Source organism: Mustela nivalis (genome assembly GCF_964662115.1).
Source record: "Mustela nivalis genome assembly, chromosome: 18".
Lineage (NCBI taxonomy): Eukaryota > Metazoa > Chordata > Mammalia > Carnivora > Mustelidae > Mustela > Mustela nivalis.
The window spans coordinates 56891787-56919066 of NC_139037.1; the positions used below are offsets into that span (position 1 = coordinate 56891787).

At 56.6% G+C, this 27280-nt stretch overlaps 2 protein-coding genes and 1 long non-coding RNA gene across 7 annotated transcripts in view; 1 reads left to right on the forward strand and 2 right to left on the reverse strand.

Moving 5' to 3' along the window:
* On the reverse strand, positions 1-10063 carry FKRP (fukutin related protein). 2 transcript variants are annotated; one of them, XM_082710592.1, is made up of 3 exons: positions 10019-10063; positions 8364-8421; positions 1-4319 (listed from the first exon to the last, which is right to left on the reverse strand). In XM_082710592.1, exon 3 carries the CDS (start codon positions 4278-4280, stop codon positions 2793-2795), a length of 1488 nt encoding a protein of 495 aa, XP_082566718.1. In that variant the 5' UTR covers positions 4281-4319; positions 8364-8421; positions 10019-10063; the 3' UTR covers positions 1-2792. The 2 variants fall into 2 exon arrangements, with proteins under 2 accessions (XP_082566718.1, XP_082566719.1); XM_082710593.1 differs by having other exon boundaries at positions 8364-8418; positions 10019-10043.
* STRN4 (striatin 4) overlaps positions 9646-27280 on the forward strand; it is a 25293-nt gene continuing 7658 nt past the window's right edge. For 2 of the 4 annotated variants that reach the window (XM_082710575.1, XM_082710576.1), the window contains exons 1-8: positions 9646-9965; positions 17749-17852; positions 18387-18460; positions 19493-19571; positions 21339-21536; positions 23557-23698; positions 26155-26314; positions 26889-27002. In XM_082710575.1, the coding sequence (XP_082566701.1) occupies positions 9684-9965; positions 17749-17852; positions 18387-18460; positions 19493-19571; positions 21339-21536; positions 23557-23698; positions 26155-26314; positions 26889-27002 (1153 nt within the window). In that variant the 5' untranslated portion in view covers positions 9646-9683. Of the gene's footprint in view, positions 9966-10102; positions 10413-16797; positions 16916-17748; positions 17853-18386; positions 18461-19492; positions 19572-21338; positions 21537-23556; positions 23699-26154; positions 26315-26888; positions 27003-27280 lie in introns of those variants that run through there. The other 2 variants (XM_082710577.1, XM_082710578.1) reach the window with 2 other exon arrangements.
* On the reverse strand, positions 20894-26147 carry LOC309853012. The gene is made up of 2 exons (XR_014305493.1): positions 24818-26147; positions 20894-22895 (listed from the first exon to the last, which is right to left on the reverse strand). It is a non-coding gene; the product is annotated as an uncharacterized lncRNA (long non-coding RNA).

Consider the following 27280-nt stretch of genomic DNA (forward strand, 5'->3'; position numbering starts at 1 on the left):
TTTTTTGGGAAGATTTTATTTATTTATTTGCAAGAAAGCGAGAGTGCATGAGAGGGGCTAAGTTCAGAGGGAGAAGCAGACTTCCTGCCAAGCAGGGAGCCCGATGCTGGACTCGATCCCCAGACTCCAGGATTGTGACCTGGGCCAAAGGCAGACGCTTAACCAACTGAGCCTCCCAGGTGCCCCAAGGTTACAAAAGTTTTTAGTGTACATTGTTGTTCATTCAGGAACAAGGAATAGAGGAGAAAACACCAAAACACTATGGATGGTGCTAAGAGAAATTCTTTTTTCTTTTTAAAGATTTTTATTTATTTATTTTGCAGACAGAGATCACAAGAGAAGCAGGCAGAGAGAGAGATGGGGAAGCAGGCTCCCTGGTAAGCAGACAGCCCGATGTGGAGCTCTATCCCAGGACCCTGAGATCACGACCTGAGCTGAAGGCAGAGGCTTTAACCCACCAAGCCACCCAGGCGCCCCAAGAGAAATTCTTGATCTGTTGAGACCTCAAGTCACCTAATGGTACTCAGTTTAATGGGAAGTTGCCAGAAGCACTTGATGTGGTTCTCTTATCAAATCACAGCTAGCCAGGGTTATTTTATATATTTTTTTATCTAATAAATAAAGTAATTAAATAAATGAATATATATATATCTATATATATATATCATATCAATCAAGAAACTGCACCAACAATTTCTAAGTGTTTCTAAATAAAACAAAATCATTGCATGATTTAACAATGATCTGAGTTTCAGCTCATGTTCTTGGCAAACAATTCAAAGAAATATGTATATACAGATCGTTTCCATCCTTCAGAGAAGAAAAAAGAAATATTTACACATTGTGATGCATATATTGACATATATATTAATTTGTATCACCGTACCAGTTGCATAAGATTTTGAACATCGCACTCCCTTCAGGAATGTCCAAAGGGGCTTTCAAAACTGTATGTGACAAGGGCCAGTGCTTTACCCTGTGGAGAGGTCCTGTCTATTATGACCTCTCCAACCCTGGGCTACGCTTCCCGAGTCAAAAGCATCACCTGATCACGCTGATAACCTAAATCATCCCCTTATGTTTCCAGAATGTTCCGTGGAAACCCAACAGTCCCTGGGAACTCTTTGCAGGTTCAGTGGCTAAAAACAGAGGCTGTGATCTAAGAAGTCAGACTTTGGATGTCTGAGCCACATTTGAGATGGGACCAGATTTGCATTGATCATCTTCTTCCTCCCCCCCCTCCCCCTCTGGCTTCCCGCTTGGGCAATCTTGCCCCTCCCCCACAGGCAAGTCCCTGCCTCCCTGGACTTGGGGGAGTCGCAAGTCAAGGGACTTGCCTAAGATCACAAGTAAAGTTGGCCAGGAGCCACACACAGCCTTGATTCCTGAGCCTTTACCACTCAAGTAGCTCACAGCACCCCCGTGGGGGGAACATTCACCACCTGCATTTCCCAGGCACAGAGCAGAGGTTCGGAGAGGCAGAGTCATGGTGGCCTAAACTCCCAGTGGGAGAAAGAGGCAGAGCTGGGTTTTGACCCCAGGCCTCTCCTGCCTCAGAGCCTGTGGTTCCAAATGGGACAAGTCACTAAGATGAGCCACGTAAACAAAACCCTCTTTGCTTTTTTAAAAATGGAATAATTTAAGCCTTATTACTAAAATACAGAACGATAGAAGTACCTGTATATAATTTATAAATAAGTATATTCGCGATACTTGCTCAAATGGCATTTAATCTTGGGTGCATGAGCATAGGAGGAAGGCCACCATGGCTTCACCAGCTAAGGGATGCAGACTCCCGGGGACCCCCCCTCTCATGTAGCCTAACTAGAGAGGGGGCACAGCAGCCCAATTCAGTGTGCGCTCCAGCCTGACCTCCGGGGTTCAAGTCCCTGGTCTGTTGCTTTCTAAGCTGTCTGACCTTGGGCAAGTGACTCTGCCATTCTGGTCTCAATGTGGCCTCAGAGGGTTGAGGTGAGAGATGGAGCAGTCTCTCCGCATCCAGCACTGAGAAGGACGCCAGCACACCATATGAGCTGAGTAACTCGAGCTCTGATTGCTGTTCATCCCACCGCGCAAGTGGGCTACCAGGTGCGGAGCGCTGAAAGGAGGAGGTAACGCAGTTAATGTGGAGTGGCTCTGGCATCCAGAGCTTGGTTACCCACTGCGGCAGGTCAAGGCTGAACCCGTTTCCTCCTCTGCAAGATGTGGTTAAGAGCAGCATGCAATTCACAGGGCGCTCGCAGGAGGCCAGGAGGTCACATTCTGGAAGAAGGGAGACAGTCATCCTGTCCCGCCAGGTACAGGGGATTGGAGAGACCAAAAGGTTCAAGTTAGGGAAGCTCCGGGAACGGTAGTGCTTGACTGGGCCTTGGACCTCAGACTAGGACAGAGGCGCCCTCTCGTGGCGGAATCAGCTCCAGCAACCAAGCGTCCTGCGGGCTTTTGGGACGCTGCGAGGACACTCCCTGAATCCTGGAGAAACTGGACACTCACCCGGCCCGCCTAATTAGGAAGTGGCAGAGCTGGGGTTATAATCGCGGCAGTCCGGGCGCAGAACGTACACATTTTCCTCTTTACAAAACTGTCTGTGCTCCAAATAAACCCAAGCTCTCGGAAATCTTGGTCGGGGCATGTCTTCCAAGTGCAGGACGGTGCTGGGCCTTGCCCCGCAGCTCCGCATCCCCGACCCGCCCACCAAATGCCAGCAGCACCATAGCCAAGGCCAGGTCGCCCCCAGCCCCCACTCCCTGGCCTGAGTTTTCTCCAGACCCCCCGGGGCGGGCGTAGGAACTTCAGCCACTTCCTGCCAAACGCAGGAGGGACGGGTTGGGGTACTCTGGGTTCTCGATGACCCCGGGGCCGAACTTGAGCTCCAGGAAGCGACGGTAGTTGTTAGGTGCTTGCGCCACGAAGCCAGCAAAGGACAGGGGCACGAGAGGCTGCAGGAAGTGTTCAGGGAACTCGACATCTTGCCGGTGATCCAGCCATGTGTCCTTGGTCATGACTCCATTGCGGGGGTAGAAGGGCCAAAGGTCCACGTGCAGATGGTTGCTCTCACTGTACTGCACACGGAAGAAGTCGCCCTCTACGGCCTTCTCCCACACGAAGCCACGCTCGTCCACCACGGAGCCCGCCTCAGCCCCCCGCAGCTGCTCGCAGTTGCCCACGTCCTCCAGGTAGATGCCCAGGTCCACATCGTAGTCCCACGGGATGATGTCCCCGTGGCGGGCGGCCCCGAGCAGCGAGCCGCCCTCCAGCCAGTAGCGCACACCGGCCGCCTCCAGCACGCCCACCACATAGCGGGCGGTCTCCCGCAGAGCGCGCAGGCAGCACGGGGGCGTCCAGCGCTCCTCATAGAGGTAGGCCGGTGTGTCACCCACCACCGTCCCGAAGCAGCGCGGGGTTTCCTTGCTGCAACCGAACCACTCGAGGCGCCCGCCCTCCCCGCTTACCAGGCGGATGCCCAGCGAGCGCAGCAGTGCTGCCCGCCGCGCGCGCCCCTCGCGCTCTGCCTTCCAGCGCGCGTGGGCCGTGGCCAGGGGTGGCTGGCGCGCCACGCCGAACGGCAGGTCGAGTAGCTGCACCGCCCAGCCCCGCAAGGCCGTCTGCAGGAAGAGGCCAGTGCCCAGCGGCCGGGCCAGGGGAGCCGACAGGTTGAAGAGGTCGCGGGCGCGCAGGAGCACCACCGCGTCTCCGTCCAGGGCGTCACAGCGGGGCGCGGAGGGCGCGGGGCCGTAGCGGGCAGTCCACTCCCGCAGGCTGACGTTCAGGGCCAGGCACCGGGCAGGGTTGGCTGAGGCGACAGGGGCGGCCACCAGGCGTGCCCCTCCTGCCCGGAGCACCTCCACCATGCGCTCCAGTTGGCCCGGAGCCTCGGCCCTCGCCCCGTCAGGCACGAGGGCCACGAACTCGGTGGTCACGTAGGTCTCGGGGCGCGAGGCCGCGGCGGGCCGGTCCAGGGCCGGCTGGAGCAGCGCCAGGCGAACGTTGGGAACCCGGGGAAGGGCCAGGGGCGGGTAGGGGAGTGTGTCCGCGGCCACCACCACGGGCTGGGCGGCGTCTTGTTGCAAGAAGGAGTCCACCAGCTCAGGCACTGCGTTGTCAAAGGCCTCGAACTCCCGCACCAGGATGGTGACACGGGAGCCGGCAGCCGCTCCACGGCGGGGACTCCGGGCCCGGGAGTTCCTGGGCTGGTGCTGCAGCCATGAGACATAGAAGAGGACCAGGAGGTTGAGGGTGATGGCGGCTGCCAGGGCAGCCTGGCAGCGGGTGAGACGCATGGGGCCAAAGTCGGGCCCTAGCTGGGCTTCCGGGGCATCCTGGGGAGGGGGGAACGAAAGGGGAGGCTGGAGGTGGTTGCCAGAAGCCTCCTACCCCTCAACACCCCCATCGCTAGTGCTGCCCTTCTATCCCAGCTCTTTCTCTATTTGGTTTCAGCTCTGACTTCCCCTCCTCCAGGAAGCGCTCTCCGACCTTCCATCCAACCCCTCTGGGGTCCCTCAGCTCCTTGGCTTCTCCCACCCCAGCCCACCACTCTGTGCTATTACTGCGTGGGAACAGGTCTGTATCCTCCCACTGGGCAGGTTCTGAGCTTGTTTCAGTCACTGCTGGGTCCCTAGTTCCCCCCAGCACAGAGCCTGGTGCTTAGCAAGGTTTTTACCAAATGATTCGCCCTCCCTCCTTCCTTGTTCAACTGCATCTAATCTTTATCCTTTTCTTTGGCAACTTCTCATTCAGGTTTGGATTCAGTTACAAATGTCCCACTCCATTTCCAGGCCCCGCTTGCACCTTCTGCTCCACCATTCCCTCCTCCAGGAAGCCCCCCCCTCCCCCATCTGTCTCTCCTGTCCTCTCACACTCTGGCTGGGGTGGGGGTGGGTGGGTGGGTGGAGGGGAGGAACGAAGCTGCTGGCCTCTGCATTGGCCCACCAAGCCCCTCCCCCACTGTCCTCTTTTCACTTCCTCAAACCCTGGGCCATCTGGCTGTCTCCTTCCCACTGGTCAGCCAGGTCGTTTTGGTTTTGCAAGAGAAGCTAGAAGTGTTTTCTTAAATCACAACTATCCCAATTTTTATCTTGACCACTAATTAAAAAAACAAAAAACAAGGCAATTTTATCATATGTGTTAACTAAGTAGAATTGAACTAAAAAACCTGAAATTAAAAAATATAAATAATTTGAATGCCACATCCTATCAAATAAGAAATTAAAAGATAAAAATAAAATAATGATTTTTTTTTTTAAGCCTCTTCTGATAAGCGACTGTGGACCCGAGGACACACCCCGGCCCTGAATTCACCTGCTGCACTCCTAAGCAACCTCCAGAGGGCGCTGTCTCCCAGTTCCCCAACGCAACGCCAAGCTCCCGCTGGTCTCCAGCACAGGAGGTGTTGGGCTCTGAGCAAATACTCAAAAGTTTCCCCATGAAGGATTTCCGGAGGTTTCTACTCCTCCAATAAAGGGGGACATCAGAGACCCAGCCAATCTCGCCTTCAATCCTGGTCCACCCAGATTCCTGCTCAGCCTCCCCTGGTCTCCCGACCAAGTCGGCTGCTCATGGTAGCCAGAGGGATCTTCATAAAGCACAAACCTGACCTCTCCTTCCCTGCTCAGCCCCTGCCATGGCTACCCAGTACCCTGAGGAAAGAGTTTCAGTTTCTTATAACATCCCACCAGGCCTGGGAGGACCCTGGGTCTCTTGCTGGTGCACCAGTCCAGTTCCACCTCCTGCCATGTGCCAAACTCGGCCTAAGCCACCTTGGAATTTTCCTCCCACAGATGCCTTTGTATATTCTGTTCTTTCTGCTTAGAAGATGCTCTTCTCGAACACCCCTTCTCCCCATGCCTCTTTTCCCCTGCAGAACTCCTGCCTCCGCTTTTAGGCCTCAGCTCTGATGCCTCCTCCTGCAGGAAGCCCTCCCTGAACCCCAAGCTGGGCGATAAGTTGTCTGTGGGCTTTTGAAGGCTCTGGGCTCCCCATCCCAGCCCTGCGCATTCTGCTGGGCACCATCCAGTGATGGGTGTGTCTGCTCCAGGAGACTGAGACCTGGGAGGGTAAAGCCAGGGCTTCTTCAGTCATCTCTGTGTTCCCGGCACACAGGTGCGCACTGAAAGTGCACTTGATGGAAAACTGATCCCCCAGGTCAGGGTTCTCAGAGTCTATAAGGCCTCAGGCTCCTGAAGCCAAATTGTACTGTGGCTCAAGGCCCCGGGTCTTCCTGCCTCCTCTCTCCCCTCTCTCTCCTACCAGGAATGCCCTCCTCCCCCTCTTCACCCATCCCAGGCCTGCCTGCCCTCCTGTGACCCAGCTCGGTTGGCATTTAAGAATCTGAGTTGCACTTTAAGAGCAACTTCTTAATCTTTAAAACCTTGGAATCACCGTCTGGACCTTAGATTGATTCTTCCTTCCTTCAGTTTTTCCCTCTCTGTGGAACTCCTACAATACTCCTGGCACTGTTCTAGGCACTGGGGACCCAGCAGCAGACACACAGCACACAGCAACAGACAACAACCCTGACCTCACATTACTGTGCAGGCAGGCGGGCATGGCGGGGGTGATGGGAGGAACCTTTGGAATCATAGAATCTTCAAGGTCTTAAAAACCTTAGACTCTTAGAGCTTATGTACGCAGAAGCCCCGGAGAGACCACTGATGGTTCTAGAATCTTCTAAAGACTCTGTAGAGACCCTTTTCCTTCTCTGCCCTCATTCCCCTATCTCCCCAGGGCTGTTCCCCACTTGGCACTCAGAGGGATCGTGTGAAAACTCAAATTAGGTTCTGTCCTGCACCTGCTCGAACCTTCTGTGGCTTACAACTCAAAGGAAAAGCCAAAGTCTTCACCCGGGCCCATAAGGCCCCATGTGGTCCCAGTCTCTCCCACTGTCAGCTCCAGCCATGCTGGCCAAACACTAGTCTTCAAATTCTCCCAGGGCACAGCAGCCAAAGCACTGGCGATGCCCTCTGTCTGGATGCTGTCCCCAAGGCATCTGCATGGATCCTCCCTCGTGACCCTTGCATCTCTGCTCTGATGTTACCTGTCCAGGAAGCCCTTTCTTTGGCTACTCTCTTTCAAAACCTATCTCCCTATCATCCACGTATTTCCTGTGCCTCATCCCTGCGTTTTTCTCCCCTAGTTGTTAGCTCGTAGATTTGACTTACTCTTTTGTTCCCTGCTGTGCGCTCAGGGCACAGCTCAGTGCCGGGCACGCACTAGGTGCTCAATAAATGTGTGTGGCACAAACGACTGACTCTGGGTGTTCAGGTGGGGAAACTGTAGCTCAGGGACAGAAAGGATGGAGGGAAAACCCCGGTCTCTACCTCCCAGGCCCTGGTGCTCGGCATGTTCCATCTGACTGCCTCTGGGCCACGAGGAGCCCGGCAGGACAGAGGACAGAAATCGGGGCCTCGGAGACCAGTGGGTGTGGCAGCCAGACCAGCAGGGCAGGGGACCAGAGAAGAAAGAGCAAGGAATCACCTAGTACCCTGACGCGGTTGGTCTTGGCTTCCCCAACTATAAGGGCTCAAAACTCCTTTATCGAGGCAAAGGGTTTTAAACGATGGTTCTGAAGGTCTGAATGTCTGTGTTTCTCTGAATCACAGTATGATGATAGTATCAACAATTCTAGCTGCTCACCATAGGGCCAGATCCTTTTCTAAGCACTTAAATTACCTTGTTTCGTTTTTATGTTCTGATTACATTTAAAAAATGAGGACAAAGCAGCACAGAGAAGTGAAGGCACTCATTCAAGGTCACACAGCTGGGAAATGGTGGACTCAGGATTTGACCCACAACCCTGGCTCCAGAGTCATGTTTTCAACCAGGAAGCTCTGCTCTCTCTTAGGTCTACTCAAGACTGCCTAGCTTACTGTCCACCTTCACTGAGCATTCTGCAGCCCCAACCTGACAGGTGTTTTTCAAAGCTGAATATGGCAAATTACTGAATTAATTCACCCATTAACTCAACAGACAAGATACCTAGTGAGGACTCTCTGCGCCAGACCGTGTTCTGGGAACAGGAAAAGATCGAAGCAGTCACTGGGCAGGCCCTCCAGAGGTGGGAAGACAAAAACCACACACAGAACTTACAGATGGGTCGGGAAACTGGCAGGGGGTATGACAGAGAAAAGGTGGTCCAGGGAGGAGAGGACAGTCAAGCTGAGACTTTGTCTCTCCATTCCCCAGAAAACAATGCAAGTAGACTCAGGTTCCCTTTTGGCCTAGGTTCACCTGGCCTGAGCTCTGCTCTGGACTGAGCCTCAGCTGCCCCATCTGTGGAATGGGAATGTGACAGGCAAAGAAAATGAGTGATACGGGGGGAAGGGCAGTTTCCACAGCAGCATTGGTGACACTCAGGAACTTCTTACCTCCTAGGTTGCTGCGGGAGCTCCGGGTGGGTGGCTCCAGCCCAGCTCAGCTGCACTGCTGAGGGAACGAGAACCAGAAAACCCCAAATCAGCCAATTTTGCATAGCAGAGTACGATTTCACCTTGCCTGAAAAAGTGGCAATGAGAAGGTCAGAGAATCCTTTCTCTTTGAAGTTCCATGAGCTCGGGCCCCACCTGGGGTATCTCAGGAATGGGTGGGAAGGATGTCAGTTATCCTAGCAGCCTAAAACCATCCCTTCTTATATATGTGCCCAGAAAGATGGGGTTAGAAGTGACCAAAGCCATTACTGTAAAAAACCCTTCCCTAGACCCACTCCATCCTGAGACACAATCTTAAAATTGTCCCCTATCTTCATGGGCCTGGTTTTTAGGGACCCGGGAAAGGGCACTATCCTTGTATGTCCCTGGTTACCATAGCAACCAGGGGTTGGCCTTGCCTGTTTCTACCTCCTGGTCCAGGCCCTGTAACCATAGCAACGGCTCCTCAGCAGAGCATCTTCTCTAAATAAAAACACCTGGTTGGCTTGGTCCATGGACCTCCCACGATGAGAAAGGGGGGGAATGGTTACCATGGTAAAGCCAGCTGGGTGGCTAGGAGGAGGGGTTGGGAAAGAGATGTTCTCTCAGCAATCAGTGTCCTTGGGGCTGGGGTCCTTTCTACCTGAGTGCTAGGTGAGGTTGCCATAGTAACCAGATGAAGGTTGGGGCAGAAGGACCACGAGGGACTTAAGTTACCTTAGCAACCTCCTCCTGGTGCAGGGACAGGAGAGGTTTGGGGCTCCATAACCACAAAGAGGGAGGGTTCCAGGCTGGGGAAGGGTTACCCTGACTACCGACCTGGGCCAGGAAACGGGAGAGGATGGGGCCGTTGCTGAGACCACCCCTGGCGGTCCCCCTTTCTCTCAGAGGAACAGTGTCAAGGAGAGTGACATTTGGGTCTGGAGGGAGTTAGTATTTTTCTTTGGGGCGAAGCAGGAAGAGGGGCAGAAAGCGGCTCCTCCCAAAGTCCCGCTCTTCCCAGGCGCGACCCCAGAGCTCCGCCTGGGTCTCGGTTAGCCCTCCTCGGGGCGCGCGTCTCCGCCCCGCCCCTTCCCGCCCACCCGCACGCGCGCGCGCACTTTTGGGGTCGACCCGGGTGGGCGAGGCGCGCGCACGGCCTCGTTCCCATCATCGGCCCCCCCGGCCCCCGCCGAGCGCGCGCACGGGCGGTGCGGGGCGGTGTGTGTGGGGGGGTGCCGTTGGTACGGCCGCGCAGGCGCGCGAGGCACAGCGGGCGCGCGGGCCGGCCCCGGGGCCTCCATGATGGAGGAGCGAGCGGCAGCCGCGGTCGCCGCCGCCGCCTCCTCCTGCCGCCCGCTGGGCTCCGGCGCGGGCCCCGGCCCGACGGGGGCGGCCCCGCCCGCTGCCCCTGCCCCGGGGCCCGGCCCGGCTGGTAAGGGAGGTGGCGGCGGAGGCAGCCCCGGGCCTACGGCGGGGCCTGAGCCCCTGAGCCTGCCCGGGATCCTGCACTTTATCCAGCACGAGTGGGCGCGCTTCGAAGCGGAGAAGGCCCGCTGGGAGGCCGAGCGCGCCGAGTTGCAGGTGAGCGCCGCCCCGGGAACCCCGACCCCCCGCCCGGCCCGGCCCGGCCTCACCCGCCGCCGCCGCCGCCGCCATCTTGGAGCAATGGCCGCCGGGACGGCCGGGGGGGCGGGAGGGGACCGCGACCGGCCCGGAGACGGAGTGAGGGGCCGTCCGAGGGGTTCCTGAGGGCACCCGGCGGCTGGAGGTGGGAGGGAGACCCCGGGGCTGGAGAGTCCGACCGGGGCCGGCCGAGAGGAGGGGCGCAGGGGAGCGGAACCGGCTAGGAGCTGGAGTGGGAGTGAGCGGACCGGCAGACGGGTTCCCTGGAGAGGACCTCGGGCCCTGAAGGGAGCCCAGGAGAACTCAGCAGAGAGTGGTGGGAGGACTCGGGGTGGTGGGGCTCTTGTTGGGAGTGAGCAAAAGCCTGAAAGGTACCGCTGGCCTTCCAACCCCGTCCCAGACCAGGTGAGGGTTGGAGGTGGAACCTGATGGGCTTCGGGTGGGAGAGGGGGGGCGTCGGGGAAACTTGGGAGCCGCCGAGAGCGAGAGTGAGTCGAGCGGGGAACTGGCCTGAGTGGAGAGAGGAAGTCAGGGAGCCTGGGACCGGGTGTGTTTCGGAGCGTTTGGACGGGGGAAGGAGGTGGGGGGGATTGAAAGATGGCTGTTATATGAGGACTCGGGATGAGAAGAGGGCGGGGGCGGGTTCCCAGGAGGAAGATGTATGCCCTCTCCTCTAAGAAGAAACTTTGGGGAGGCCGGCATGTGTGGCTATCGGGTGTAGGGTGGGGTGTCCCGGGGGTGGAAGCGTGGACAGGGCCAGGACTTGCTCTAGGAGCCTGTATGGAAGAGCTGCAGAGCCGAAACTCCAGTTTGGGGGGTGTGGAGGAGTGGTGCGGAGGGGGTGGGGGGGCAGGCTATGGTCTTGAGATGGGAGGTGTTTAGAGGATGTCAGGTGGAGAACCCTGAACTGTAGTGCTGTGGCGTCCAACATGGAGATAAAGGGACCTGGGACAGGAGGACTTGGAGGGATGTTCCTGGAGGGTGGCAGGGAGAGGGTTTTGCGGAGCAGGCAAACAGCATTGAAGAAGCATTTCAGAAGGACTCTGGGAGGAGAATGTGTTTGTGGAAGTTTCTGGGAAAGGACCCCATGGTTTGTGGAGTAGCGTGGGAGAGGAGTGTGCCCTGGGATGATGTTTATTAGAGCCTGAGGAGTTGGGCTGGGTTTGGGCTTGGTTTCGTGACCTTGAGAAGTGTGGGTCTGTTTGCCGAGTGTCTGGAGGATGGGGCATCAGAGCTGGGAGGATTTGAGGGGATCCATGGATGGGCCACCAGGACTGAGGGTTCCTGAGCTGGGATATAATTAGCAGAAGCCAGTATCTACTTTTAGCAGCCCAGTTTTCCCCTTCTGGTTCATGGTTTCCTGTCCAGTTGATATGGGGACCCCATATAAAGAACTGATTAGAGTTTTGTCCACAGGATGAATGAAGAGAGCATTCTACATTTCTCCCCCCTCCAAAAATAGGGATCTTAGCTATGTAGTAGATGAGGGTTGGCCTTGAGGTGGGAGAGGAATCCTTACATAAGCACCCCTCACTTTTGTGTTCAACTCTGTTTCTGGCGCTCTTTCCCAGCATCCATCTCGCTTGATCCCAGGACCCCATTATGGAGACCGGGCAGGTGTCCTTGCCCTCACTCAGCAGTAACGCTGGCAGCTGCTGTTCCTTTGGACACAAAGGAGGTGCCAGGCACTGTGTGTAGCACTTTAGATACATGGTATCATTTCATCCTTGCAACATTCTGGGAGCGAGGTGGTCCTCTAACTTGTCCCTGTCCCTTGCTTTTTTTTTTTTTTTTTTTTTTTAAGATTTTATTTATTTGACAGAGAATGATCACAAGTAGGCAGAGAGACAGGCAGAGGGGGGGGGGGGAAGCAGGCTCCCTGCTGAGCAGAGAGCCCGATGTGGGGCTTGATCCCAGGACCCTGAGACCATGACCTGAGCCAAAGGCAGAACTCAAAGAGTCCGAGAGGAAAGGGAGGCTCTGAGGGAGAGTTAGGCTGGGACTGAGCTAGGATCCCAGCCTGTGAGCGGCAGGGCTGGTCTGTGGGCTTTTAGAAGCCCATTCTCTGTACCTCCTTACTGCCCAGTGCAGACGAGGAACATGTAGCCTGGTGGCCTCCTCAGGATCATGCAAGCAGTCATCAGCAAAACTGGGATGGAATCCTGGTCTCTGGGATTTCACACCAGTGCCCCCTACAGCACTCACCGTACCACCTTGTTGTCCTTGAGATTGAAAAGAGAAGAGCTGTGTGTTTATGCCCTCACCCAGTGGCTCTTCTTGGAGTTAAAGAGGAGCTTGCGGAGAGTGCCTGCTTAGGCTCTCCCAGTCTCGGCTGCAGCATCACTTACTGTGTACTGCTGTTTCCTTTTGTCCTGTCACATTAGTAAGAACACAGAGGTCTCACAGGTGTGTGTGTGTGTCTGTGTGTCTGTGTGTTTATGTATATATGAGTGAAAAGAGAAAGCCACCCCTCCGTCCTTTTTCTGCTCATCTCTGCAACCGTTCCTGCTAGAAAAGGGGTTCAGCTCTGTGTGTGTAAAACATGAGGTCACATACAAATCATGTTGCAACTTCTTTCACATACTTGTGTCTTGGCGTTCCTTTCCTGTCGGCACCGAGAGCTTTCGTACTATTTTTTTTTTAAGATTTTATTTATTTATCAGAGGGGGGGGGGAGAACGAGTGAGCACAGGCAGACAGAGTGGCAGCAGAGGCAGAGGGAGAAGCAGGCTCCCTGCCGAGCAAGGAGCCCGATGTGGGACTCGATCCCAGGACGCTGGGATCATGACCTGAGCTGAAGGCAGCTGCTTAACCAACTGAGCCACCCAGGTGTCCCGCTTTCATACTATTTTGATAACTATACTCCCCTGGATGTTTATACCGCAGTTCCCTTGGTTGACCCTTGGTGACAGACTTTAAGCTTCTTTCCAGACTCCCCTCCCTGCCCCTCCACCCCCGTCAGAAATGGCTGCAGTGAACGTCTGTATATTCCCCTGTGAGTGTAAAGCGGCCTGGGGGGGCGGGAGGGTAGAACAGCTGTGCTCATGAAACGGAGGTCGGTGCAGGGTGCCCCCACGGTTCCACACACCCCCTTCCGGGGCACCTCATTTGACACACCTCTGTTTGAACACTCACCGCTTAACAGAGGTGTGACTCCTCTTGTGAGATCCTTGCAGGCTTGGCCCGTGTCAGACCTTTGCGAGGAACCCTGAATGTGTCTTCTCCAGATGGCCGAGTCCGGCTGCTCCTGGCACAGGACATGTTGCGCCGGTGGTGCGCTGGGTGAGGGCGTGGCGGGGCGTGGCAGGGAAGGCAGCCCCTCATGAGGTCCTGCCAGGAGGTACCCAGAGATCAGAGCAAGGAGGTGGCTCAGATGCCATCGACAATAAGCAGGACTTTGTGGGGTGGGAGATTCTGAGAAGCAGGCAGTGAGGTTTCTGCCCTTTAGAAGCTTTGAGGCTAACAGAGGCGGCTGGTCTGCACGAGAGCCTGCAGAGAACTGGGCACACTCGCACCCTAGGGGAGTAATTCGATTGTGTGGCTCTGCTTGAAGCCCCGTGATTATTTGGATGTAAGCATAAGATATTTTAATGAAAACGTAAATTAAGGTCATATATATTTCTGATTTCAAAGATATGCACGCTATACGTTTAAGGTAAAACAACACAGGATGAACATGAAAGGTCACACGCAAACCCTATATAGTTTATAGATAGGAGGCCCTTTTGGGGAGGGGAGCTCCCCAAGGATGGGGGACCCTCTCAGGGGAATCTCAACTGGACATTCCTGGAGAAGCAGTGATGGGGGATGTAGGGAGCGAGGTGGGGGCAGAGCAGGTGTGGGGCCAGTCCCTCCCTTACTGCCAGCCTCCCCAGGGGCTCTGAGGGGCAGGAATCCCTGCCAGGAGCTGCTAGAGAAGGAGCGTAGGAGATAGGGCTGGGTGGTCCCGAAGAGAAACACACAGGACTGGCGGCCAGGACGGAAGGGTCCACAGTAAGATAGGGAGAGGCATCCGTCTGCTCCTGGGAGGACTGAGACCCTTTGGGTCCTCGGGAAGCCTTTCCAGTGCTTCCTGGCTGTAGAGAGGGAGCAGCCGCAGGGAGGCCGCAGCTGCTGTCTGGGCACAGTCCCCCCGGGGTGTGTGTGTGTTCTAACATTCTGGCGGGGGGGAGTGGTGGTGGGTGGATATGGTGGGTGGAGAACTTCCAGATCCTGGGCTTACCTGCCAGCCCACCATTGCACTCAGAGATGAGGCAGCGCCGGCTGCTGGCATTTTCGGAGGTAGGAGGAACTGGCCGCCAACACTTCCCCTCTCTGTGGGATTCCTCCCAGTTGGTTCACTTGAGCCACATGTTTCTGATTTTCATTTCTCCCTTTGCCAGGGGAGCTGGAAAGGGGACAACAGAGCAGAGCCGGCTGAGTCAGGTTCCCGCACCATAATTAGAAGGGAGATCGGGGCTTGCTGTGGTGATAGCAGGGAGATTAAGGGGCCAGGCCCAGCAAGTCTGAGGGCCTGGTATGCTCCTGCCTTCTCTTTCTTCTCCCCACAGACTGAGTCACCTGTCTTATCAGTCCTGCCTCCTTATTACTGCAAATCCACTAACCCAGCCCCCCTTCCTGGTCTGGGCCACTGTCAGTTCTCCCTGGGATTTCCGGGACTGCCTCCTGGACTGGACTTTAGCAACCCCCCAGCCATCAGTTCTCGGCAGTATAGCTGCAATTGTCCCTGGAACATGCACTAACTACATCTCTCCTTTGCTTAAAACCTTTCCGCGGCTTCCCCTATGCTCTGAGGACAACTTTCAAACTCTTACTTGGTCTGTGGTCCTTTCTCAGTCCTTCTCGCCATACCTGGTGACGTATAGTGATCTGTTCATTATTTGTCCTACACCCGGAGAAGCCTCTCTGCCTTTCCTCGCTAACCCTGTTACACATTCTCATGTGGCTGTACTGGCCTTCTTAGTGTTCCATAAGTCTGCCATGTAGCTCTTGTCTCTGTCCTCTGCCTGCAGCACATGCTACTCCCCTGGCCAACTTCTTCTTCTTCTTTTTTTTTTTTTTTTTTAAAGATTTTATTTATTTATTTATTTGGCAGAGAAGAGATTACAAGCAGGCAGGGGGGCTGGGGAAGCAGACTCCCTGCTGAGCAGAGAGCGTGATGCGGGGCTCGATCCTAGGACCCTGAGATCATGACCTGATCATGACCTGAAAATTCCAGCAACCTGAGCCAAAGGCAGAGGCTTAACCCACTGAGCCAGGCAGGTGCCCCTCCCTGGCCAACTTCTAACAGCCTTCAGGTCTTGGCTGAGCTGTGCTTCTTACCTCCAGGAGCAGGTTGGGTGTTCTCCTCCCATAACACCCTTTGTTCCCTTGTAGTGCCCAGTCACATGGTTTGTTGGTTGTGGATGCTCCTGCCTGTTTCCACACTGCACTGAGAGCTCTGAGGCCAGGAACCAGTCGTCTTCTCCGTGACTCTCCAGTGGCTCATGCGGGATCGGGCTGTCTAGGCAGTCACCAGTGCGGGATGTTGAATGAACGTGGGTGTTCAGCAGGCTGTTCCGGCGCTTGGGAAGTACAGGGCTCACTATGGAAGCCCCAGAGGGTAGCGAGGACAGTGAGGAGGTAGAAACTTGGGGTGATTGACCTTTTCTTCTCTACCTCTACCCCCACCTTCTAAAGGGACTGGACAGGGTGGCTTTGGGTGAGTGAGATGATACACAAGGGACAGAAAATCAGACTGCTAAGGTGGTGACCACATGTGAGTCTGCCTGTCTGGCCTTAGGTATTTATGCGTGTATGTGTTGATTTAAAGTGTAGAGAGAAAACGGTGTTCAGAAGGGGGAAAAAGTCCATTCCCACAAAGGACAGATTGGGTCCCCCCTCCCACCCCAACGCCATACCTGGTGACATATAATGATCTGTTCATTATTTGTCCTACACCCCCCTCTGGAAAATGCAGTCTGTCTTGAGTGCTGTATCCTCTGTCTTCACCTGTACCTGATACAGAGCTGGGGCTTAGTAAATATTGGTGTTGTAAGCGAATGGGTGCATGACACTTTTGTCTTACATTGAGGCAGGGATGCTCCTTTTTATTTTATGGAAGGAAGCCCACGTTGCACTTATGCCTGTAGGCTACATCCCTGGAAGTGGACCTGTCAGGGCAAAGGGAGTGTGTGTTTAATATTTCTATAGATGTGACGGAACTGCCCTCCAGGAAGGGTGCATCGATGTATGACCCCCACCAGAGGTATGTGAGTGCCCGTTTCCCGAGTTCCCGGCCAGAGGCAGGCATTAATTAGCACGTGCTCAGTTCTCAGCCAACCGAGGGAGAGATCTGGTCCCTAGAGCAGGGCCGAGGCCATAGGAGGCTTGTAGGCACAGAGCTGTGCCACGCTCCCAAGTCTCCAGGGCAGGTAGGTCCTCTGGGCCCTTCGAGCCTCAAGGAGAGGGAGAGAGTGCAGGTGTGCATCTGAGAGGCTGCGGAGAACTTGCAGTTCTGGAGCCGGGCTCTGAAAATGGGCACGGCCTGGAAAAGGGGTCTGTGGCCAGACCCAGGGCTTCTGGTAGAGTTACCAAAGTTCGCGAGTGAGCATGTGGTGTTTGGGGATTGGCTCCAGGAAGATGCAGCTGCCTGTGGGGGCAGGAGGCCTGCCTGCCACTGACATCTCTGCTGGATGGGGCTTGGGTCTTAAAAGAACTGGGCCTGTTTCAGTGTTGTGGAAGAACAGACAGGGAGAAGAAACATGCGGAGAGGTAGGAGCTGGCATTTATTAGCCCTTCTTCTGTGCTAGGCCTCGGACTGAGAAGAACTTAACACATGAGGGGCAGGCACTCTCGTGAGCCCCATTTTCTAGAAGGGGAAATGGAGGCTCAGAGAAGGCCGATGACCTGCCTCAGATCATGCAGCAAGTAAGTGGCCGAGCCCGGCCTGGAGCTCAGGCTGTCCCAGCCTGTAACAGTGGAGCACTTGGGGAGAAGCCAGGGTTGAGCCCTGCTCTCAGGGCTTTGGCACAGGACTTCTGGAACATGGTCAGGGGCCAGGATCCTGCCTCGAAGGCCGTTGGCCCAGTGTCTCCAAAAGACCTGTTGATGGACCAGAGCAGACTGGGGTAGCCCATGCCAGCAGACGGTGTGAAGTGGTTGGCAGGGGCCCTGGGTCATGTCTGTGGCATGTCTCGCTCACCCTGTGCAGACTCCAGTGGGACGCTTGGTCCCCGCGGTGGGGGTTGGGTGGTAAAGCTTTTGCATTGGAGCGGGAGCTGAGCTGAGCCACCCACTCTTGTCCCTAAGCTCCCGAAGTAGCTTCCTACGCCTCCCAGAGACAGATGCTCTGGTAGAAATAGTGAGACACCACCTCCACCAGCAACCTAGGGGACAGCACCTGCCTCGGGGTGGGGGAGAAGGAGCCCGGAGCTCTTCGTGCCTCCATCCCCCACTTTCATCCCCTATCTGACTTCTCCCCAAAAGGCAGGGTCCAAGTTACCCATTTTAATGTCAAGGGTTAAGGACTCCTCCTCAGCTCTTTCATGGTGGGTCACATGGCAGGGGACTCTGGAAACAGATCCAGCATGCCCTGTCGCTGCTCCATTGAACCCTGGCTCAGGGTGTTCACGCCTGAAGAAGTGGCCGCTGCATGTCATTGTGGGGGTGGGGGCTGGAGCTGATTGTCCTTGCGTGAGCAAGGGACACGCATCAGTGAGCCTGAGCCCTGCTGTCTTCCTGTTCCCTTCTGTCCCCCCCAGGCTCAGGTGGCTTTCCTCCAGGGAGAACGGAAAGGGCAAGAGAATCTCAAGACGGATCTGGTGCGGCGGATCAAGATGTTGGAATACGCGCTGAAGCAGGAAAGGTGAGCCCTGCCACCCCGGGTCAGTCCCAAGCAGGAGGCTCCGGAGGCTGCCTGCAGTGCCTTCCAGCCTGGGGAGGTTTGGAAACCGGCGTTCCGTTCCCCGTCGCCCAGTACTCTGTGGTTCTAGCACAGGGGGACAGAACAAGACACGGTAGATGGAGTTCAGGATCGGCACTAGTAACAACATTCATAGCGTTGATGGCCCCACGGAAGACTCATTGCCTCACTGACCCCTCCCTGTCCCCTCATGGGGACAGGGGAAGCTTCCAGAGGGGGAGGACTTCTGGGACTTCTGGAGCTGGGGTCGCACCCCAGACTGCCGGACTTCGAAGAGTGGGTTCTGCATAATGCTGTGTGTGGTGTCTCTGCCACCACCGTGGCTTCCTAAAGGTGGGGGTTGGGGGGTGGGGGTCGGCTCATCTTTAGCGGTCGGGGAGCGGACTGTGGGAGGCCCTGGGATCTGGGACCCCTGATTTGAGGGCTGGCCCTGTCTATTCCTCTGCGTCTGTCATCATTAATCATCTGCTCTTCTAGGGCCAAATACCATAAATTGAAGTTTGGGACGGACCTGAACCCAGGGGAGAAGAAATCAGAACCGGCAGAACAAGGTGCCCACCCCCAGACCTGCCTGTCTGGCCCACCCCACCAGACCAAGCTCAGTGTGGTGGCGCCGTGCCAAGTTGGGCCACCTCTTTGTACTGTGCTCCACAGAATGCAGTCTTGACCTGGGAGCTGGGGAGGGCGTGAACTTCACTCTCAGTGCCCCCTGCATGGGCTGCTCTGCAGGGCCCCTGAGTGGGGAGGGGGCTAGATAGTGATGAAGAAGGCCAGTCCTGTCTGCTGTCCCTCTGACACAGATGGACACTGTCCCTAACATTCTAAGCTCCTTGTTCATCAACAAGTGGGTAGGGCAGGTGTTCCAGGTAGAGGGACACGTGTACAGAAGCGTGGCAACAGGAAAGAGGGTGGTGTGTTAGGGGATGGGGAGTTACTGGGTGTGGCTGGAACATGGTGCAGGACAGTGGAGGTAAGGGACTGGCGACCCATCAAGGCCTTCAGGGCTGGGTTAACAGGGATGTTGTTCTTCATATCAGACCCCTCCCATCAGGATGGGAGTCCCACGAGGGCAGGGCTCTTTGTAGCTCAGGCACCCAGCCAGGTGCCTGGTAAATGCCCAGTAAGTAGCTCATGAGTAAAATGAACAGATGATCTCATTTAATCCTCGCAAGAATCCTAAAATCTAGGTGCTGCTGTTATTAACTGTTCTTCTCGGAAGGGGAAGCTGAGGCTCAGAGAGGTAAACCACCTTGCTCAAGGTCACACAGCTGGTGAGCGGCAGAGCCTGTCTCGAAGCATAGAGTCCGCTCTGCCTGCGCTCTCAGAACGGGGCCAGCTCCCCATGTGGCAGAGTAACATAAGCTGGTGGGATCTGAAGGAAGGCTGGGGGGTGGTTTGGGGAATGACTTCAGGAGAGTAGAGGGCGTGGAGGGGTGAGGGTAGGTTTCACATGTCCTCAGGAAGGGACTCGGCAGGACGTGTGACAGTGACTGAGGAGGGTTTGAAGGGGAGGAAGGTGAAGGAGGTGATGGGTACCCAGCGCTCCCCGAAGACAGCTTGCCTCCTTTGTCTCCACTCTGCAGTGTCCAATGGCCCTGTGGAGTCCGTCACCCTGGAGAACAGCCCGCTGGTGTGGAAGGAGGGGCGGCAGCTTCTCCGACAGTGAGTGTGCAGGACAGGGGTGCTGGGGTGGGGCAGGGAGAGGGACGTGTTTGGCTGGAGATAAGCCTGAAGACTCTGCAGCCCTTCCTGTCCCCCCTCGGGGTGGGACTGTGGACTGTCAGGACCCCTGTTGGTCACACTGTGGGTGGAGCCCAGCCTGGGAGGGAGGGCACACTTGCTACAGGAGGCAGGGTCGGGGGTGGGGGGGCTCTCTACTCTTGGGAAGTGACCCCAGATATCGCTCACTTTAAAAAAAAAAAGGTGTTACGTTTTACTATTAAAGAGATCCATGTGTTTTAGAGAATGCAAGAGTTATTGGGAAACACAAAGAAAATCACTCATAATTCCACCACCCAAGGAATCTCATGCCCCTGTAAACATTTTGGCGACTCTGGTGGGGCTGTGTGTGTGTTTTATAAAAGCAGGTGCGTGTTTCTCTGTGTCTTCTACTGCCTTGTTTTCTCAAAGTGCTGTGGACGTCCTTCCACATAATTTAGTTAGGTGGCATCATCGTAAGAGCTATGGGGTCGTCTGTCCCATGGATGACCGTCACCTTCCGTAGCCAGTCACTGCTCAGACATCATCCCATTGAAGATGCTTCCATAGCATGACAAGCACCAGGAAGGTTGTTTGTCCCTATCCCCGCTTTCCCTAAGCCAAGTGTCCGGAAGCTTGCTAGCTGACGGTGTGTGCCAGCATTAACGATGGAACGGTTCTATAGGCAGCACTTGCCGGGGTGCCTGTTACTGCTGCGTACGTGCATTGATGCCTGGTGGAAATTCCCACGCGGCAGTATTCCCCCCAACACAGAAAGGCGGGGAGGGCGTGTGCTGGCAGGAGATGACACAGCTGGTAAGTGAGGGGGTCTGAGATGTGACCTCGGGCACTAGGCCCTCAGAGCCCAAGCTCTTCACCACCGTGTTCCCCTGCCTCTCCTCGGCCCCAAGCAGGCACACGGGGTGACACAGCAGGTGAGGGCAGATGTGCTCCAGCCTGTGAGAGGTGGGTTCAGGGGTCCCAAAGGGACCAGGTCATGGTAAATGTAAAAGGCTTCTGAAGGGCCGGATATCCATAATTAATTTTTTTTCCCTGTTTGTAACTTTTAGACCTGTCCCAGCTAGCTTTCATTGTTTGAAATTGTGAAAGTAATAAATGCTCATTTGTAGAAGCGAGTAGAGTGAACTGTAAAGGTCGCTCTTACGTCTCTAATCCCTTATTCCAAAGGTCCAAGGTCACTGCTGGTGCACCGAGTATGTATCTTTCCAGGCCTCATGGGGGGCACGTTTCAAATATGTGTTTGCGTGTGGCCTGTACTTGTACACACGTTAACTCTTGTTTTTTTGTTTTTTTTTTTTAGTTTTTTAAACAAACATGAATTGTGTGGCTCTCATAACTTAGGATTTTTGTTAAGCTGCTTATTGTGGCCATCTTGGCCCTGTGCCTCTGTTATTTTCTGCTTCGTGTCCCCATCAGTCATTTGCGGCCACAGTCGTCCGCAGTGGGCATGTAGCGTGGCTCCTGTGTCTTGGCTTTTCCGTACGGCATCCCCACTAGCATCTGTGTGACCGCATTGTGCCTGTATGTAAAGGTTTACCCTGGAAATAGACTTGAAAGTGACGCATTGGGGCCTGGGGTGTGCTTATTTAAAACACAGGCATGTAGTCTTAAATTGCTTCTCCAAAAAGCCTGTCCCCGTTTGCCTCAGCCCCTATCTGATATAAAGAAACCAGGAGACACCCGAGCTGCCCTGGTTCTGTCTCCCTGCAGGTACCTGGAAGAGGTGGGCTACACGGACACCATCCTGGACATGCGCTCCAAACGTGTGCGCTCCCTTCTGGGCCGCTCGTTGGAGCTCAACGGGGCCGTGGAGCCCAGCGAAGGGGGGCCCAGGGCCACGCCAGGTCCCGGGGGGCTCAGTGGTGGGGAGTCACTGCTGGTGAAACAGATTGAAGAGCAGATCAAGAGGTGAGCGCTTGGTGCGTCCTGACAGGCCCAGTCCTCTGTTGCCCCTCCTCCTGGTGATGGCCACTGTCATAAAGTCAGCAGTGCTCCCGGGTGCTGCGGTGGCCACTTCCTTCCTGAAGCGTACTGTGGGCTGGTTTGTTCCAGAACCCTCAGTCCCTTCGCTGTGGGATCCTTGGATCCTGTTCTGGGTCCCCCTGCGTGTCCTCTCCCATGGCATCGTGTTCATGCCCATATCATGCCGCAGCTCATGCCCAGCCCAGCCCCCCTCCGGAGGCTTAGGCCTTACGATGCTTAGCACATGGAGTGTCTCAGCACATGGAGGTTTTCCCTGGGTAGTGCGCTGGGGTCCAGTGGGGAGCCAAAATGCATGGCCACCGGCCCAGGGACTTTTCCTTGTTCCTTCTCTTTTCCGTAGTTGTTACTCGTCAAAACAAGTCATTTAACAATTGCTGATGTTCAGTGCTGCAGGGAAAGGTGGAAAGGAGGAAGGACAGGGACATGGGCAATGGTGAGGGGCATTCTTCACGGAGGTGACAGTGGGCTGAGAACCACAGGAAAGGGGAGAGGAGGCCACACAAGTATTAGGAGAATGTTCTAGGCAGAAGGAGTGATGATTGTTAGGGTTCTACTTGGGACGTTTAGGAGCCCACAGCGAGTGAGCACATGGGGCTTGTGGTCTGTGGTGAGGTTGAAATCTCGGGAGTCAGATCAAATGGGGCTGGAGCGGCCGCGATAGGCAGTTTGGAGTCTACGAGTTGTGGGAAGCCCGTGGTTTTGAGCAGGGGTGTGACACAGTCCGATGTGCTGGTTGGCTTAGAGAAGGAGGGTCCCTGGGGCCAGAGCGGGAGCCTCCTGTGTCTGCGAGACATGGTGGATGTGAGTGGCGGAGGGCCTCTCCGCAGGTCTGCTTTTTAAAGAAATGGATGTGGGGGAAAGGAAGGAAGCGAGGGGGTGGCTCTGGGGTTTGGTCCAAGCAACAGGAGTGGCGTTGATTACAGTGGGGAGGGTGAGGGGTGGAAGGAATAGCAAGGGGCCTGTCCGGGGCAGGTGGTTTGTGGTGCTGGGTCACCCCCAGAACAAGTGATGAGCCGCCAGCCTGGAGCTCGACCGGGGGGCGTGGGGGGAGCGCTGCAGTCCGAACTCCCCTCCAGTTCACCAGTGTGCAGGTGGGATCTGAAAGCTGGAGGCATAGCACAGGAGGCTGAGTGGGCACAGCCAGGGTTGGGGAGTGGGGGGGGCCTGAGCATACGTGCTCCGCCAGGAGGCTGTGCGCACGGTGGCTGGGGAGGGAACACCGGAGAGATCTGTCCTCCGAGCAGTGACCGTGAGCAGTTGGCAAGAACCGTCTAGAGGACCGACCTAGTGGCAAGAAAGAGAGATGTTTCATTTATTTGAACTTCGAATTGCACCTGCGTTTCTACCCTGGACTCAGGTTTGTCAGATATGTCCTTTGCTAAGATTTGTCATACGGTTGGAGGCATTGGACAGTCGGCCAGGAGTGAAAACAGGAGGCCATCTGTCAGTCAGGAGGGGACAGGCTCATTGACGGCGAGGCTGGCAGTAGGGGCGCAAGCATTTGCGAAGTGACCAGTTCCTCTTTCCCGCCGGGTGTGTCTGCCACTTGTCTGACCTGCGCCGGGGTTTGCCCGGGCCGTGGGAAAGTGGGCTGTCGAGTCAGTGGTGCTTTCTCGGCTGCTCTCCTGACTCAGCACTGGCTCAGCACGTGCCCACGGATGCATGGTCGGGCGGGGGCTCGTGCTCCGGGCCTCAGAGCCCAGGAAGGAGGGGCCCGGTGTGGGGTCCGAGCGAGGGTGTTCTTGTTGGGGTGAGTGTGTGTCAGGAGGAGGCTGGGACCTGTGCCCCCTGTGTGATTGGGGTCCAGGCTCCTGTGGGGTCACAGTGGACTCAGCCCTTTTAAGAGTGGAGTCCAGGCTCTGGCCATGGCCCCTCGGCACCCTCCCATCTGAACTTTGTCACCTAGTGGGACTAATGCCCCCCTCTGCCCCCATGTCGTGGGCAGGAATGCGGCCAGCAAAGATGGCAAAGAGCGCATGAGTGGCTCGGTGCTGGAGCAGATCCCCTTCCTGCAGAACTGCGAGGACGAGGACAGCGACGAGGACGATGAGCTGGACGGCACACAGCACAGGAAGCCGCGCGTGAAGGTGCGCCCCCTCCCCTCTGCCCTCCAGGGGCACAGAGTTGCCCCTGAGGGTGCTCTCTGGGCTCCCTTCATGGCCCGGTCTGTGTGGCCTGACTCTGTACCTTCCCAGGGTCCCTGGCCCCTCTCGGCCAAGCCCCTGCCTCAATGCTGTGTCAGGGCCGGCCTCTCCCTCCCCACCCATCTTCTCCCGTCCTCCCTTCAGCTCACACGTTCCCCAGAGGCCTGGACCTTCCAGCCTGGGCTGGCCATGCGCTGCCCTCTCACAGCGTGCTCCCTTGGCCTAGCCTCATCACTGTTGCGTTGAGATATTGTTAGTGTGGCTGTAGCTCTCTGTCTTCTCCCTCAGTAGACCGTGAGCTCTGCCAGGCAGCGACTGGGGGGTTTCCTTGCTCTTCTCTCCCCAGCACCCAGAATGCATGTGGTGGGGCCCTGGGTTCAGTCTGGGGCCAGGATGGGGGTCACATGGGGACTTTGTAGGCGCGAGTGTCCTGTCTGCTCTTGTGTCAGGACCTAAGCCCAGGGCCACCCTGCAGGGTAGAGTGCAGATCTAAGCGTGGCTTCACGGTAATGGCTTCCACTGTGCTTCACCCCTGCTTCTCAGCTTCCCGAGCCACCATGCTGCTGCTGTTCAGTGCCACTAGCCTGAGGCATGGCCTAGGCTGCTCTGGCCAATAAGCGTCAGTTTGGGCCTTGTGGGTCTAGCCCTGAGCCAGCAGCAGCAACGTGGAGACAGAGGTACAGTCCCTGGCGGAGCTTGTGGCCAGCGGCATGCCCATGCAGGGACCCTGTGTGTGGCCTTCCCATCAGAACCCCTCCCTGCCTCCTTCCGCCTCACCATAGCACCCCTCCTCCAGGCAGCCCTCTCTGACCTCTCACCCAGACCACTCTGGGTCTGCCCTGCCTGGTGCCCCATGGCTGTGTGGGACCAGCCCTGTCTCCAATGTCCCCAGTATGGCTAAGCACAGGGTCCCGCCTGGTATGGGTGCTCAGGGAACACACAGAGCCAGTGTGCTAGAGCTGGGTTATGGGAAAGTCGGGATGGCGCTGAGTCTGGGCCTCTGCCCCTGTTCCTGCTCCTTCCCACCCCTGTTGGGATTTTCACTCCTTTCTCAGTCCTTACCTCATCCTCATCTGGGAAGCCTGCCCGCTCCTCTCTGCTCCTCCCAGTGGAGATGATCGCTGGCTTTCCGTGCTCCCTTAGGCCTTTGTCTGTCACCGTTCTTGTCCCGCCGGCCCAGTGGGGTGGCTTATTGTGCAGGGGTCCCAAGGCCCCCCAGGCCCCCTCTCACCCGCAGACCTGCAGTGATCAGGCAGATTCAAAAGGCCTGCGAGAGTGGCTGTCGGTCTGGCACTTTGGGCATGTGATTCTGTCTCAGCTGCAGTTTCGGAATCCTTGCCTCTGGGTTGTTAAAGATTTAATTAACATGAACTCATGCCCAGAAAGCCCTTTGCTACGCTGGGTCTGGCCGCACCGAGTGCTCAGGGATGGCAGCGTGAGCCGAGCCGGGCACAGCGGGCAGAACAGGGTTACTCAGGAACCCTGTCTTGTGGACCCGGGAGGACGCCTGTTACGCTGCCGTGCTCCTCTTGAGCCCGAAGCCCCCATTGCCTCTCCGGGCATGCTGGCTGAACCTGGACCCCGGCTCTTCCACGGGGAAGGAAGGGCAGGTGACTGTGTCCTGTCCCTCTCCCTCCTGTCCTCCCACAGAGGCTGGCCTCTGGATGCCTGAGCGGTTTTGACTGCAGTCCTGGCTTGGACTGCTGAGCCTGTGGGAGGGTGAGCCGCGCCCTCGAGGAGCTTGTGGTCTGAGTGTGGCTGGTCCTGGGGGTGCCCGGGCCTCGGTCCAGTTAGGGAACGCTGAAGAGGCAGCGTTTGAGGCGGGGGTGGACAGAGCCCCAGTGTAGGGAGGGGGTATGTTCATAAGCCAACACTTGAAGCAGAAGTCAGCATTCGAAACTGTTAGTGAGAATTCTGGGGTTCCCTTAAGCCATTTTCTGCAGTCTCTGAGGTTCTGAGAACACAGCTCCTCGGTGGCCCTTTGTGTACGATATGGTGACATCAGGCAGAACACGTCACTGTGGAAGGCTGTGTGTGAAAGGCATCCATGTGGGGAAGTGCGGGTGCCATGACGCCCCAAAACCCCAAGTCTGAGCGGGGGTCCCAGTGCGCACATCGAGGCACACGGGAGGATGGGTTCCTAGCACTGGGGCTGGCAAGGAGCTGCCTCTGAAGGCGCCCAGCAGGGGGAGCACGGCAACCCTGAGTGTACTGAGGGGGGCCCTGCGGGGGGGTGGGGGGCGCTCTGGGAGAAGGAAAGCAGGGCCGCCCCTGGTGTAGGACGCTTCTGAGCAGGGCAAAGCCAAGGCCGGGAGCCCTGGCTTCTCTGCCCTGGAAACCCGTTGGGCTCAGGCTCCCAGCCAGAGCCTCCTGACCTGTCTGGCTTTTTCCATGCGCAGCTGCCTTCCAAGGCCCTGGTGCCTGAGATGGAGGACGAGGATGAGGAGGATGACTCTGAAGACGCCATCAATGAGTTTGATTTCTTGGGCTCAGGAGAGGAGGGGGAGGGCTCCCCGGACCCTCGACGGTGCACTGGAGAGGGGACCCACCACGAGCTGGGTAAGCGGCGGGTTTCCTGGCCAGCCTTCCTCACCGGGCGAGGTAGGGGCGCACGCAGCCCCCGGCAGCTGCTTCCTGCTCTGGAGTCTCCACCGGACGGATACGCTTCCTGAGAGGAGGCTGGCCCAGGAGAGCAGGAGGCCCATACCGTGGTGGCCAGGCCCTCACCCCTTCCCTGGAAAATCCCTGCAGGGGTGCAGCAGCCCAGCTTTTCCTGGAGTGGGGCCTCCAGCCCTCCCTGAGAGTGGCTAGTCCTTGGTGGCCTGCAGGGAGGAAAAGGATGAGGACCCTGTGGGGAGAGGCAGACAGGGCAGGGCCGCACCTTCCTCCTGCCCCGTGACTCTGAGCTGTGAGGCCCTCAGTGGTCACGTAGGATGGCTAGGGACTTGAGGCTCCTGCCATGCTGGGACTGACAACAGCCCCAGCTCAGTCTGTCGTCTCCACCCATCCCCCACTCCCACCTTGAGCCCTCTGTGGGATTAGCCCTTCCTGGCTGCCCCACATTTGCAGGAGGGGAGGCTGGTGGCTGGGTGGGTTAGTGGGCAACTTCAGCCCTTTGCTTTTGTTCCCCCAGAAAGCCGGCGGGTCAAACTCCAGGGCATTTTGGCCGACCTTCGGGATGTAGATGGGCTGCCTCCTAAAGTGACTGGTCCCCCTCCTGGCACACCCCAGCCCCGGCCACACGAAGGTAAGAGGCCCCTCCCCAAAGCCCGGTCCCCTGGGGCCCACGGCAGAGGGGGGGCTGCAGAGCTAAGCCCAGAGCTTCTGTGGCCTCAGGGTCAGAGCCTGGCCTCTAGTCTGCAGCCTCCCTGTCGCAAAAGTTCGTCTGTCTGTCTCCCTTTTCTCGTCTGTCCTGCCCTGTCTGTCCGTCTGTCTCTCCCTGTCTCTTTCTTTCCAGCTGTGATTCTTGATCTTGTGCTCTCCCTGTCTCTCTGACTTCTTGCTTATCTCCCTTTCTGCCTCTTT